The 15,090-nt window shown below is 34.9% G+C and overlaps 1 protein-coding gene across 1 annotated transcript in view; it reads right to left on the reverse strand.

Moving 5' to 3' along the window:
- TPR (translocated promoter region, nuclear basket protein) overlaps nucleotides 1–15,090 on the reverse strand; it is a 67,858-nt gene that overhangs the window by 19,188 nt on the left and 33,580 nt on the right. The window contains exons 29-42 of the mRNA XM_023754746.1: nucleotides 14,886–15,017; nucleotides 14,061–14,191; nucleotides 12,446–12,656; nucleotides 10,924–11,067; nucleotides 10,366–10,564; nucleotides 9,048–9,253; nucleotides 8,586–8,647; nucleotides 7,779–7,987; nucleotides 6,098–6,370; nucleotides 5,724–5,872; nucleotides 5,016–5,099; nucleotides 1,828–2,025; nucleotides 768–899; nucleotides 471–561 (exon numbers count right to left, since the gene is read on the reverse strand). Coding sequence (XP_023610514.1) covers nucleotides 471–561; nucleotides 768–899; nucleotides 1,828–2,025; nucleotides 5,016–5,099; nucleotides 5,724–5,872; nucleotides 6,098–6,370; nucleotides 7,779–7,987; nucleotides 8,586–8,647; nucleotides 9,048–9,253; nucleotides 10,366–10,564; nucleotides 10,924–11,067; nucleotides 12,446–12,656; nucleotides 14,061–14,191; nucleotides 14,886–15,017 — 2,221 coding nt within the window. The remainder of the gene's footprint in view (nucleotides 1–470; nucleotides 562–767; nucleotides 900–1,827; nucleotides 2,026–5,015; nucleotides 5,100–5,723; nucleotides 5,873–6,097; nucleotides 6,371–7,778; nucleotides 7,988–8,585; nucleotides 8,648–9,047; nucleotides 9,254–10,365; nucleotides 10,565–10,923; nucleotides 11,068–12,445; nucleotides 12,657–14,060; nucleotides 14,192–14,885; nucleotides 15,018–15,090) is intronic.

Genomic DNA, 15,090 nt, shown 5'->3' on the forward strand with positions numbered 1-15,090 from the left:
TCCTTTCAAAAATTTAACAAAAAGCATGCTATATTGGTCAAAAAGTCTTTTATTCATTGGATAAGCAGACAATATTAATATTGCGAAGCTCTAATACCCACACTCTTGAAACATGTAGCTTGTTAGACTGACCTCTTCTGGTTGTGAACTGTTGTTATAAGTCCCTAATTTAATTTTTTCACTTAACAAGAACAGCAGCAACACATGGTATTTGTAATATTTTATAGGTTTCAATGTTTTAACCTTACAGTAGTCCAATGAGGTAGAAAAGATAGTATAATGTCTACACTTTAAAGGTATAAATATAGCAGACTTTATGACAGAATAAAATGACAAAGCTAGGACAAGCATAAATCTTTAGCTTGCCAATTTACTAACCAAGTTTTATGACATATGTGATAATTAAATGCAATCTTAATTTAGAAAATATTATCAGAATCTTCAATGAAAAAGAGACTAAAAAATCTCACCACTATTTTGAGAATCAGCAGCTCTCTGATTACTTTCACCTCCACCCATACTTTCTTCTGTTTCTGTACCTGGATCAGTCCCATCACCACCCTAAAAACAAAATATAAATACTAAGTGCAAATTAAATATAATTGTCTTAAGAAATATTAATCAGCTATACAAAAGGTGTAGAAATAAACCCAAAGGTATAAAAAGTTGTAGTGTTCTAAGAATAGAGACCTTTTAATACCCTTGGGGAACAGTAAATTTTTTTGAAGAGGTCCTTAACATGGATGGTCAAAATTCTAACCGGTTACCTCAGCATCATCAGCTTCATATCCATCATTGCCATCTGCACTACCGGTGCCTTCATTACTATCATCACCCTCGTCTCCCATCCCAGTGTCATCTTCATCATCATCATCATCTTCCTCATCTTCTTCATAATCCTATTAAAAAAAACCCCTACATATAAATAAAGATCTAGGATATGGCACACATGTTCTGCACATCTTGATAACATACTTAGAAATTTATGTGGCATGTTGTTGATCAGGGTACAGGAGTTGCTATGGGATTAGTTCAGTGGTAGCAACTGTGAAGTTTATCAGTAGTAGTACAAACACAATCAATTCTGAATCTAATCAGTTCAATGATTAAAGATCCTGGATGTCCACAAGGTGTCAAGTGGTCCACTTTAATTCTAAATTTAGTATGTGGCACTGAAGACGGATGAAATTATGCTTTAGTATGAGGTTTTAAGACACAGTGTTTGATTAATAACAGAATCTGAAATGTGAAGCTATCAATATAGGATTAACTCTCAAAATAAAACACAGTGTCACTGAAAATATGACTCAATTATTATATCTCATTTTCTTTTGAAAAGGACTACGGGGTTCCATGAGGGAAAAAAAGGAGTTTCTTCTGTTATTTCTAGAAACCATAGATCTTACAAGTAAATCCAGTCACTCATCAGTAAGATTTAAGATTAAGTCTAACTAATCTAACAAATATTAAAGTGCTTAGCAATCATTTAAAAAACAAACGGGTTTTCCATCACTGTTCTACACTCAATTTCACTATAAAATGTTAATTTAGGAGCTAATCAGGGTAAAAGAAAAAGCAAAATCACTGATTTATACTGACAGAAAATCAGAATTTATTGTTTGATGCCTGGATGATTTCAGCATTTCAAAGAACTTATATGCATATATGCACAACCCATGGACATAGACAACAGTGTGATAGACCTGGAGGGGGGAAAGGTGTGGGCCAGAGGTAGTGAAAGGGGGGGGAGGGGGGGGGAGGGGACATATGTAATACTTTGAACAATAAAGATAAATTTAAAAACAAAAACAATGGATGATTTCAAACCTCATGATCTCCATCATTTTCATCATCATCCTCTTCTTCATCATCACTGTCAATTACAATGACATCATCTCCTTTGCCTTGACCATCTTGGGATGAAGTTGTTTGCTGATCTGACTGAAGGGCTCCAAGGTCTATTTGTAAAGATTGAGAGGTTTCTTCACTGTCTTCCATTGGAGTATAATCTGCCTGGGTGACTCCCTTTAAAAGTTAAAAAAAATTTATAAAAAGTTGAATATACCTAAATCTATTAGTAACATACCATAGATCCAAGGAAAAACTAAAGAACACATATGGGCTACGAGCATTTTATTTTTAAAAACATGGTTTTTAAAAGAATTTTAAAAACAAATAAAAGAAGATTAACCTTTGGGTTTCTTTATTGTCTTCTGATAGAGGGATTATTATAAGTCTCATTGGGTAATACTCCAATAAAAAAGGAAAAAAAATAGCCCTGGCCAGTGTGGATCAGTTGGTTAGAACGTCGTCCCATGCACTAGAAAGTCCAGGGTTCAACTCCCAGTCAGGGTACATACCTAGGTTGCGGGTTTGATCCCCAGTTTGGGAGCTTCGGGAGGCAACTGATCAATGTATCTCCTGTTCATGTCTGTCTGTCTGTCTCTCTCTCTCTCTCTCTCTCTCTCTCTCTCTCTCTCTCTCTCTCCCTTCCTCTCTAAAATCAAGTAAAAATAATTTATAATATACACACACAAAATATACAGATGTGTGTCAAAACTACTAATATGATATTGTAAGATTAGTATTGTCCAACAGAAATTTAACAAGTCACAGTGTGATTCACATATGCAATTTAAAACTTTCTAATAGTCATTTAAAAAGATAAGACATAGGGCAAATCAATTTTAACAATATACTTAACAGAGCCAAAACATTATTTCAACATGTAATCAATGTACAGATTAACCAGATATTCTGCAACCTAATTTTTTTCTCCCAAAACCTGAAATAGTCTGGAAAATACACTAAATAAGGTATTATTATTATTACTAGAGGCCCAGTGCACAAAAATTTGTGCACTGGGGGGGGGGGGGGGGGCGCGCCTCAGCCCGGCCTGTGCCCTCTCGCAGTCTGGGACCCCTCGGGGGATGACCACCTGCTGGCTTAGGCCTGCTCCCCGGGGGATTGGGCCTAAGCTGGCAATCAGACATACCTCTGGCAGCCTGGGAGACCTCAGGGGATGTCCACTTGCCAGCGGGGAGCAGGCCTAAGCTGCAGTGGGACATCCTTAGCGCTGCTGAGGAGGCGGGAGAGGCTCCCACCACCACCACCACTGTACTGGCAGCCGTCAGCCTGGCTTGTGGCTGAGCAGAGCTCCCACTGTGGGAACACACTGACCACCAGGGGGCAGCTCCGGCATTGAGCATCTGCCCTCTGGTGGTCAGTGTGTGTCATAGTGGCCAGTCATTCCCAGTCTTTCTGCTGTTAGGGTCAGTTTGCATATTACCCTTTTATTATATAGGATTGTCTTTTTACAAAGACACTTCTACTACCCCCCAAACTCTGACTATCCTAACTCTTCAAACCACATTTAAGATATTAGATTTAAAAATAATTATTTGCTTAATCTCGTTCCTCACAATTCCATTTTGCTAGCTGCTCAAATAAACTGTAATTTTAACTTTACTTTTTATTTTTAGTATAAAAAATGAAATGTCTCCTGTTTAAACACTCAGTAAAATCTATTTTTTATACAAGCCAGAAACAATGTTTATAAACAAAATCATTCATAAAGATTATGTTTACTATAATGGAAAAAAGAGTGAAGTCATGATATAATAAAAATGGGCCTCAAAGTGACATGCTTTTTTAAGAAAAGCAACACTTATCAGGAACATCTGCTTCACTGCCAGAAAATCAGAAAAATAAACTATTACACATTTAATAGACAGTGCTACAAGGCAGAATGAAAAACCAAATGGCACTTTTGAGTCATAGGCCATTTTGCTAATCATAAGGAAAAACTTTGCCGAGATTTTAGTATAATTTAAACAAATCTGACAATAAAATAGAAATTCACATCTTTTAATTTCACAATTGTCATGCTCTTCAGATGATATTTGCTGAAAAATACATGAAAAAGATGTAATTTAGAGTGCTATGTATTCATCCTAATGGTTTAGCTTCATGTTTTTAGCCAAAGAAAACTGGAAAAAGTAACTTAAAAAATTAATGCAGCTAAGAAACTAAAATTTACTTACAATCTATGGTTTCTTATGATTAGCTTAAGATAATTCCTTTATTCTATACAGATAAAATAATTTTAGAATAAAATGATCCTGAAAATTTATCCAGGCAGAAAATATTGTTTCAAGATTAATAGATACCCTCTTCGAATCCCAGCTTTAATGCTGTGAGAACTTGGGTATATGACTTATCTGGGAATTGGGTTTTTTCCACATATAAAATAGGGTTGTTTTGAGGATTAAATTAATTAATAAATGCAAATTTCTTAGAAACAACACTAGGCTTATAGTAATGGGTTCTGTGAGGATTACTATATTATGAATTCTCAATATGTGGGGCAAAAGGATGGAAGAAAAGAAATAAACTTTGAGTGCCTAATATGTGGCAGATATCACTTTAGGTATTTTTCAAAGCTAAAAATTATGTTATATTAGTCCAACAGATGAGAAAATTGAGGCTTATCGAGAGAATTAACAACTTGCTTATAGTCCCACAGCTTCTAAGTGGTAGAGTTAGGAATGGAACTTAGTGCTTTGCTACTTCAGTCTATGCATTTCCACCAGTGAGGTTGTCTCTGGCGAGGTCTCAATCAGAGTTCAAAAAATGAATAAGTGTATAAATACATTTCCTGTCATGGATTAATTAATTCAGTAAGGGAAGCAATAGAGGGCCACCATATTGGACATCGTGGGTTAACTCAAGACTCAACCAGCACTCGTCCTTCCAAAATAACTAAGTAAATAGTCTTTACTCATTAGGACTGTTAGCATGGAAAATCTGTGCTAAGTATAAACAAAACATTTCTTCAATAAAGTTTAGAAGGCATTATACCAATCAGGAGTAAAAGAAAGCAGAAATTGCATTGGTAATTCTAATATTTCACTAGATGTGAAAGCAACCAATTAAAGTCCAAATAATGATTCAATTGTCAAAGCTAATTTCATTCATTAAAAGCAACAATTTGTAACTTTCAATGTTTTACTTACTTCTCCAATGGAATCTTGAGAATCTTGGTTGTATACTTGAGTCTCTACCTCTCCATCAGTACTTTCTTCTGCCATAACTTCTTCCTGAATCACGATATACAAGTGTTAGTAACATCTGTTCATGAGATAATGCATTAATTAAGCTAGTTCTCCCAATAAAATAAAACTCACTTGTAATTTTATAAAACTGTACAACAGAAATGTTCACTTATACCTACTTATAAAATATTACCTTATCTTCAGTAATACAAAATAAGTCTTCTGAGCATTAATTAAATACATGCTCATGAAATTTAGTAGTCTCAATGTTTGATAGTAATATAATTCATTACAATTTATCCTCAAAAAAGAAAACAACTATAATTTTGGTTAATCTGAGAAAAAGATAGCAGGTAGCAGTTTAAAATGTGCACAAGATTATACATATCTTTATTCTTTGAATTAAAAAAAAAACACTGAAAGGGAATTCAAATTATGTTTTGTAGCTGTATTTTTAAAATTGAAAAGGGAACTAATTTAATCAAAGATATGTAAAGGATATAAAACACTGTTGGCAACAGTAACAATACCTGAATTGTCAGTGGAAACTTTGCAGTAAATTAAGAAAGTTTTCTGGATTTAGGACCCCAAAGGTCTATTCACCTAATAATGCTATAACTGAAAGAATACATTAACTCTATGGAAAGAAACAGAAAGACCTTTACACACCTCAGTTGCTACAGGTGTAACAGTTTTCAATTTCTTTGGAAGAGGCATTTCCACTGTATCATCAGAGACCTGGTCTGACGCTTCTATGGTGCTATCCTCTTCCTCTTCACGTGTACGCTTTGGCAAAGAAGAACCTGGGGTAGCTGAAACTTTGAAATTACACAATTTAAATCTTGAATTAGAGCATGATAACTCAATTTAGACAAAGTTAATTTTAAAAACTAAACTTGAGATAAAATGTTAGGAATACATTCATCCACTCTAATACCCGGTAGAAAACAAGTATGTACAAAGAATACTCAAGATAATGTATTTTATCCAAGAAACTACAAGCATACAGGCCTACTATAACTTCATTTTAAAATTAATCTTACCAGTGCCAAATACTGCTGTGGAAGTAGATGGCCGCTCAACCGGCGAACTCTGAACCACCTCTACTATGTTTGGGGACAGCTCTTGATTTGCAGGCTCAATCTGAGGATGACTCTGTTGAGTGGGTTGCACAAAAGCTGTAGCCTGTGTTTGCTGCTGAACAGTTAAAATGGATTGAGGGATAGAAGGCTGGACATTAGGACTAGTAGAACGAACAGATCCACTTGTGCTTCCAAAAACTGGAACATGTTCCACAGGCCCTTCAGATTGCATAGCTGAAAAGTAATTATAATACTTAATATAAGTCTTCTTATCAAAGCTGGAATTATCCTCCCTATTCTGTGTTATAGGTGACAAAAACAGAGGGTAAAGGCAATGTATTAGGCTTTTTGTACTGCCTATGGAACTGATAGGTAGTGAATTAAATATCTGAAACAATTTTTGATCTATTATTCTATTTAAATTATCTATCTATATAAAAGCCTAAGCGACCATCGCAACCTAAGGGACGACCGAACAGGCTGCGTGGGGCGACCAGGCCGGCAGGGGGGTTAGTGAGGGATGACCAAACGACTGAGCAGCAGGCTGCATGGGGCAACCAGGCCGGGGTGGGGGGGTGGTGGTATTTTGGGGCTGGGATCAGGCCAGCAGGCAGAGACAGTTAGGGGTGATCAGGCTGGCAGGCGAGCGGTTAGGAGCCAGTGGTCCAGGATTCTAAGAGGGATCCCGGATTGGAGAGGGTGCAGGCTGGGCTGAGGGGACCCCCCCGCACCCCCGCTCACAAATTTCGTGCACCAGGCCTCTAGTATAAAATAAAAGGAATTTAAAAGCCAGCGTCAAATATGAGTATTTACTAAGCATCATTTTGTTTAGAAAAGAAGCCAAGAAAATTGCATTCAGTAAAGTTTTACTAAACACCTGCCTATCTTGAGGTTGGATAAAAGGATTAAATAATGAAAATTCTTGCCCTTTAAGAAATCTAGTGGAATAAAAAGGTATGTATTTAACTGAATTGTAACTGCTGTAGTGAATAGGAAAGTGTCATGGGAACAAAGCGAAGCCATGAAGAGATCAGAAAAATTTCAACAAAAAAGTGATGTTTGGGTTCAACCAGTGACTTAGTATGGTTTTCCAAAGTGGATTTTGTATCATATTTCTTAGTTCTTAAAAGTGAAAATTTGCCCTGGCCTGTGTGGCTCAGCTAGATGGACATCGTTCCTTGCACTGAGAGGTTGCTGGTTCGATTCCCAGTCAGGGCACATGCCTGGGCTGTGGGCTCGATTCCCAGTAGAGGCCGTGCAGGAGGCAGCCAATTCTCTCCCATTGGTGCTTCTCTCTCTCTTTCCCTTCCTTTCGCTCTGAAATCAATGAAAACATATATTTTTAAAAAGTGCCTTAAGATAATAAGTGAAAATTTTGGTCCTGGAAAAACATGCCATATACTTATTGGGTTAAGTTTCCCCCTTCTTTCAAAACACAACAAAGCAAGAAGGGAGAGAGGAAATTTGTTGCATTAACAAGTGTCCTGAGAGGTATCACTTGAAACTATTAACTGCCCACTTTTATTACATGTCTGACTTTAGCTTTAGTGGAAGCCTCATTTATCCTTAAAGTTATTGTCATCTTCTCACAGTAAATCTAAATAAGCAGCCAGGTCACTCATATCTGCATTATTTTACTTACCTTCTTGTGATTCCACTTGTGTAGTGGGCATCACTGTGGCTGTTGGGGTAGTAGTAGGGTTTGTAACAGTTGCAGGTGTGACCATTGGGCGTATACTAGCCCTGGGTGTTGACTTATTCCCAGCCATAGCTGCAGCTGTCACTTTACTTGGAGTAGACACAACAGGAGTTGGCTTGATATTAGCTGTTGGTGGATCTGATGTGCTGGCACTTATAGAGGGGAAAATACAAGAATCATTGAATTACTATAAATATTGTTTATAAAGTACATACACTCTATCAAAATCAAAGCACATATATTTTCTGAAGTGAGTGTTCAACAAATATTACCTTAATTTGTATTCAGACCTTACTAATTCTCTTTTTCCTAACTGCTTTGGGTAGACTTTTGGCGGATTAAAAAACAATTTTAAAGAGTCAGTAAATATAGTTCTATACATTTTGTTCACTAAATTTTTCAAAACTCTTATTGAAGAGGTTTTAAATTTAAGCATTAAAATCTGTGCAGGAAATACTTTGCAGTGGTGCATCCTGACAGTGTGAAATGTATCCAACAGTTGACCACTTTACCTAAGTTTCAGCCCAGCCTCTTGTATTGGTATCCTTAACATCACAGGGAAAATTGGTAGCCTATCTTAGATGTCAATTACAAACTAAAAGATGAAAGATGTTTTCTTTGTCACAAAGCTCTACCTAATGGGACATACTTTTGTAATAGATACAGATTTGTTTTTCTCCCCAAAGATCACCAAATCTTTCCTGAACTTTAAAAGAAAAACAGATAGACTATAAAAAGATTAAAACTCACATTCCTCTTTCACCAGAAGCTGGAGTTGTTTTCAGTGTTATCTGTCTTTGCTGTTCTGGGACCTATACAAAAAGAAGACTATGGATTACTGTGCCTATCCCACAAGATTCCACTAAACCAGTGGTTCTCAACCTTCTGGCCCTTTAAATACAGTTCCTCATGTTGTGACCCAACCATAAAATTATTTTCGTTGCTACTTCATAACTGTAATGTTGCTACTGTTATGAATCGTAATGTAAATATCTGATATGCAGGATGGTCTTAGGCGACCCCTGTGAAAGGGTTGTTCGACCGCCAAAGGGGTTGCGACCCACAGGTTGAGAACCGCTGTATTAAAAAATGTCATCAGAATGTTTTACTTTTGTTAATACTCTCTGTATTCTTGGTTTAGCTAAAAATCACTCTAAGGGCTCCTCAATCACCAGGTACCTTCAAGTAAAGTGTACAGAATTAGATAATCACCTTATTAGTAGGTTCTTGAGGCTCATCTCTCTGCTCAAGGTGCCTCTCTTGATGCTCCCTGAGTTCTCTTTCCAAGCGACTAATTCGACCTTCATATTGGGACTTAAGAGCAGTCATACGAACATCTAATTCATCTTTCTGCTGATCTAAAGCTCCGTTCCTTTGTTTAAGCTCCTCATTTTCTTTAGTTAGCTGCTCTTTTACACCTAAAGAAGTAATCGTGATTCTATTAATATTATTCCAAACACTGAAAATAAAGAATATTTAAGTGCTTAATAGATAATCAAAGGTCATATACTAGTAAGATTCTATTCCTAAACTTTTATATTTACAATAATTCTGATATACATACATCTCAACAGGCAAAAGTTCTAAACATATCTGTATTTATTACTCCAGTAAAAAATATACTTATTCCAATATAAAAAACATGTTACTCTTCCTAGCAAAGATCTCAAAAATATAAAGGATCCACCATAAACTATAGCCAGCAAAAGTCCTTTAATATGGCCATTAATATTTCAATGTGGCCTAACCGGTTTGGCTCAGTGGATAGAGCGTCAGCTGCGGACTGAAAGGTTCCAGGTTCGATTCCAGTCGAGGGCATGTACCTTGGTTGCGGGCACATCCCCAATAGGAGGTGTGCAGGAGGCAGCTGATCAATGTTTCTCTCTCATCGATGTTTCTAACTCTCTATCGCTCTCCCTTCCTCTCTGTAAAAAAATCAGTAAGAGATTAAAAAAAATTTTCAATGTGTTAAGTACAATTATAAATTGCAAAACTTTCATTTCATATAACCTATTGTATATGCTAAAAAATAATTAACTATTTTTTTTATCTTATTTATTGCTGGGACACTATCTTAGAGATTAAAAAAATTGCTCATAATAAAACCTAACTAATTTGGCATTTTATTTACCTACTAAGCAGTCTGGCAAGCAAGGCACAGAAAGACCCCGTCTATTGCAACATAGGGCTCCTCCTTAACTTGAGATGATATTTTGACATGGTATTTTACCTTAAGAGCTATACTAGAGGGGTCCTCAGTGAAGTGAGGCACAGAAAAATCCCTGGGCTGGTAAGATCCAATGCTGTCTAGGAGTTTACAGAGGGCCTTAGGACAATACAGTGGCCCCAAAGGATCTCCATCAAAAGGTCATAACAGTTACACACTAAAGCAGAAAGATAGCAGTACTCCCTATCCATTACCAGTTAACAAGAAAGACTTTCAATATCAAGGACATCCTCATCACTTAAAAATTAAGATTGCTCTTATCTTGTGTTTAACTAAAGAAACCTAATATATATAGTAATTTACCAGCTAAATGTGCAATCTTTGATTTTGCTGCTACAATAGCCTTTCTTGTCTTTTCTTCTTTTTCAGTTATCTGCTGCCGGAGCTGCTCTTCCTGTGTGGTTCTATCTTGAAGATCCTGACGAAGTCGTGCAAGTTCGGATTGAAGCTGCCCAGTCTGTTCCTGGAGATTTCTTGCTTCTGTCTCTTTTTCAGATAATGTCTTTTAAAGGAAAACCAAGTATTTATTAGGTAAAGCAATCAAATCAATATAAACTGTATGGACTACAGACTTAAAATGTAAAACATTATTTTGCTTTAGGTTAAATGGAAGTATAAATATAAAATGCTGGTCAAACCAAGTAAGTGAACACTTGAAGATAATTTGATACTACTTTCATACATGGGTTATCCAAAGTAAAAAGGATAAAATACAAATCCATATGATGAGAAAGTGTCAGTGTTTAAGATATAGTTCTTTCTAAAATTCCTTTTTATGTCTGAATAATATTGCATTGTTTCTTTAGGTATTCAACAAGGAAAAAATTGGGACGTGCACCTTCTATTATTTCACACTCATACCTTCTGCAGATTCTCTACTTGACTCTCAAGTGATTTTGACTTTGTTTCAGCTTGGTTAAGTGTTTCTTTGAGCTCCTGCATTTCCTGGATTGAGACATGCTGTTCCTGATGGTCTCCAGAAGACTGAGCTGAGGACTCCATGATCTAATATAATATAGTAAACAGTCATAATATACTCCAGTCCCACATTTATATTCAGTAATCCCACTTTGGAAGTTTATCTAAGAAAACTAATTATGCAAAGAAATTTAAGCGTATTCATAAATGAATTTCCAATAGAACAACTTTAGTGTCCAAAAGTAAATTATTAATTAAATAGTTTAGGGTTTTCCATAAAACTGAGTATTAACCAGCAAATCAGGACAATGATGCATTAACATAAAATTATTTGGAATGACAAATTTCTCACAAGTGTATTAACAGTGGTTAACACTGAGCGGTTAAGTTTTGGATTTTTTCCTTTATATATTTTCTAATCTAACATATGTGAAATATGTCATTAAGTCAGTATACAGTTCTTTATCTTTGGGAATTAAAAACAAAATGCAGATTCAAAATAAAACAAGGATTTAAAAATTATTTTAGATAGGTGGTTAATATTGACTAGTTATTTAAAACTATAAAACAGCCACCCCTGACTGGTGTGGCTCAGTTGGTTGGAGCATCGTCCCACACAAGAAAAGGTTGCAGGTTTGATTTCTGGCCAGGGCACCATACCCAGGTTGTTGGTTCCATCCCAGCCAGGGTGCAAATGTGGGTATAGGAGGAGACCGATTGATGTTTCTCTCTCATCAACGTTTCCCTCTTTCTCTCTCTCCTCTCCCCTCCTCTCTCTCTAAAATCAATAAAAACATATCCTCAGGTGAGGATAAAAAAAAGTTATTTTAATAAGTAAATAAAACTACAACACAGCCTAATTATAAAGAACTATCATTTTTTGATATACATGATTTTAGTCAGCAATGAGTTTTGAGAACATACTTTGGAAAAGGGACAATATTTGAAATAGGAAAATTGATCTAAAATACCTCATTTACTAAAATTTCTTTATGAATTTATAGTGCATTTTGGGACATATTAAAGAACTAATTTTAAATAACAGTATCATAAATTAGCTTATATGAAAATTTAGGACCTAAAAACCAATAATCAAAATTATGAATAAGATTTTTATATGTAATCCTGATATATAAAATTGTGTACATCAAAATTGTATGTCAAGAAATATTTTATCGCCGAAACCAGTTTGGCTCAGTGGATAGAGCATCGGCCTGTGGACTGAAAGGTCCCAGGTTCGATTCCGGTCAAGGGCATGTACCTGGGTTGCGGGCACATCCCCAGTGGGAGATGTGCAGGAGGCAGCTGATCGATGTTTCTCTCTCATCGATGTTTCTAACTCTATCTCTCTCCCTTCCTCTCTGTAAAAAATAAAATATATTAAAAAAATATTTTATGTATTATACATATATATACATATATGTGAACATATACATATAATAAAAAAAAAATCACTTCAAAATACCTTATCCTGTTGTGCTTTGAGTTCTTCATATTGAGTCTTGTACCTACGTCCAATTTTCTTGACCTGAGTAATAGTTTTGACCTTTTCTTGGATATCAATTATTTTGGCATCTAAGTCCTTCTGGATACTTTCTTTTTCAGTTCTTATTTTATTTAAATCTTCCTTTAGACTCTGGATTAAGTTCTGATTGTTAGTCAAAGATGCATTTGACCTAAAAAAAAATAATTAAAGACTAAGTATATGAGATTCGTTTTAAAATCCTTTAATTTTACACTTTTTATTGTTTGTATTGCTTTAGTAAGATTTTCATTTAAAATCTTTTAAAAACTCCACACATACTTCAAAAGATACTTCATTTATAATCTGTGATCCTTTATAAAGATCTTATTTGCTTATTAGATAGCCATACATTCCCATGTTAAAATGAGAAAAACTGAGTTGTAAGTTGTCAAGTAACATGCACAATTTCACATCGCAATTAAGTGTTGGTACGCAGATTATAATCCACATTTGCCTGACAGCAAAATTGACTCCACTTGATTGGGTGTTGAGTAAACGTTAAGTTTTGTAGACCACATACATACAGTCTTTGTCACCTGTTCTTCCTTTCAAAAAATGCTTTAAAATGTAAAAATCATCCTTAGCTCATAGGCCATACCAAACAGGTCTGTGGGTTAAAGTTTGCCAAACCCTGTACTTCAGCATAAACTTAACTTAAATCAGGTGCCCCTGAATTAAGAGCATGGGTTTAACAACTATTAACTCTGCAAACGTAGATACCTTTCTGAATTTTTAGCTTTCTCATTTTTAAAATTAAGTAATATTATTGAAGAAATACAATGCTGGACTACTGTTATAAAACAAGTAAAAAATACATGTGACAAAAATTTGTAAGCTACCCAGCATTATATAAATAGAGATTAAGACATGGACAACTGACATTAAATCCTTTAAAATGTAAACCAGAAACATTAATATTCAACTTATCTTTAAGGACAATATAAATTCATTTTAAAATTTTATGTAAATACTTCATTAAAATCTTTCCAAAATAGGTACATAAATATATTCTAACCAAAGAAAAAATAAAAACCTATTTATAAGTTATTTTGGCTTAGAAAATAAACCACATTTAGCTTTAGACTCATAACTGTGTAGTTTTTTAAAAAGTCATAAAATATAGAAATAATTCATATATGAAGACATAAAGTAAATCACTGCTTGCTTGGCTCCTTAAAATAATAAAGGGAAAGTAAAGGCTCTAGTACAGTGATGGCGAACCTTTTGAGCTCGCGTGTCAGCATTTTGAAAAACCCTAACTTAACTCTGGTGCCGTGTCACATATAGAAATTTTTTGATATTTGCAACCATAGTAAAACAAGGACATATTTTTGATATTTATTTTATATATTTAAATGCCATTTAACAAAGAAAAATCAACCAAAAAAATGAGTTCGCGTGTCACCTCTGACACGCGTGTCATAGGTTCGACATCACTGCTCTAGTACTTTCCATTCTTTTTAAATCAGGAAGCACTTGGGGAGCCTTATAAAGAGCAGAAACAGACTTCTTTGAGTTCATGTGTTATATACAATTTAAGGCTTCTTCCTTATACCTTGCAATCTCAGCTTTAAGCCTCCCAATTTCTTCAGTTAACTGTTGAATGCGCTTAGTGTGAACTTCCTTTTCAGAAAGGAGCTTCCGATACTCTTCAGTATCTGGATCTTTCTGTTGATTTATTAGATGCTAAAATGGCAAAAATGAGTAACATAGCTTTATAGGTTTTATCAAACCAATGTGCTATATAACAGAATACTTAATTATGTTTACATTAGGTGTCTTCCATACACAATAATAAATCACCAAACTGCAAGATAATGAAGATCAAAGCTTTAGTTGGTTTAGCTAAAACGTCTAGCCAAAATAGAAAGGGAAATGTATTTTCATAGTTGCAAATGAAAATTTCAGAATAGTTACAATGGAACCAAATAAAGAAAAAAAATCTACAAGCTTTTAACATTAAACACCTTTTTCATTAAAGTGACATTTATAAGGAAAAAAATGTTTCCAATGCATTATAATCTAGGAAAAAATCAAATATAACTAATTAAATAGGACAGAAGGTAGCACAATTTAATAGAAATATATGTAGACTTGGGTAGATCATCCTCCTTTCTTGACTTTTCAGATTACTTGTGTGAATGAAGATTAAATGGGCTCTTAAATTCTACAGTCCTATTCAGATATTGGTTACCATTCTAGAACATTTTCTAGGTACCAGATGATGGGTGAACTGCTGCTTTACAAATGTAGCATATTCAACTTTCACTATTAAATACAGTAACTTTTGCTAGTTCTTCAAATAATTTATCCCCTTAAATTTTACCTATTTAATAAAAACAATGTTTCCATGTGTTGGAATAGGTTTAATTGCATTTACCTGGTTACGTGCTTTCCAACGTTTGACATCTTCTTCTAATAACTTCTTCTCTGCTTGCAACATACCACTTTTCTCACTTAGCTCAGCATTTGCTTCTTGTAAGGGTAAAATATCTAACTCCAGTTTCCTCACCTGAAAATAATGCCAATTTATTTTTTAACACCTTACGTAAAAACTCATAATTTAATAAAAACAACATGCCTCC

Source organism: Myotis lucifugus, unplaced genomic scaffold (assembly GCF_000147115.1).
Source record: "Myotis lucifugus unplaced genomic scaffold, Myoluc2.0 scaffold_65, whole genome shotgun sequence".
Classification (NCBI taxonomy): Eukaryota; Metazoa; Chordata; class Mammalia; order Chiroptera; family Vespertilionidae; genus Myotis; species Myotis lucifugus.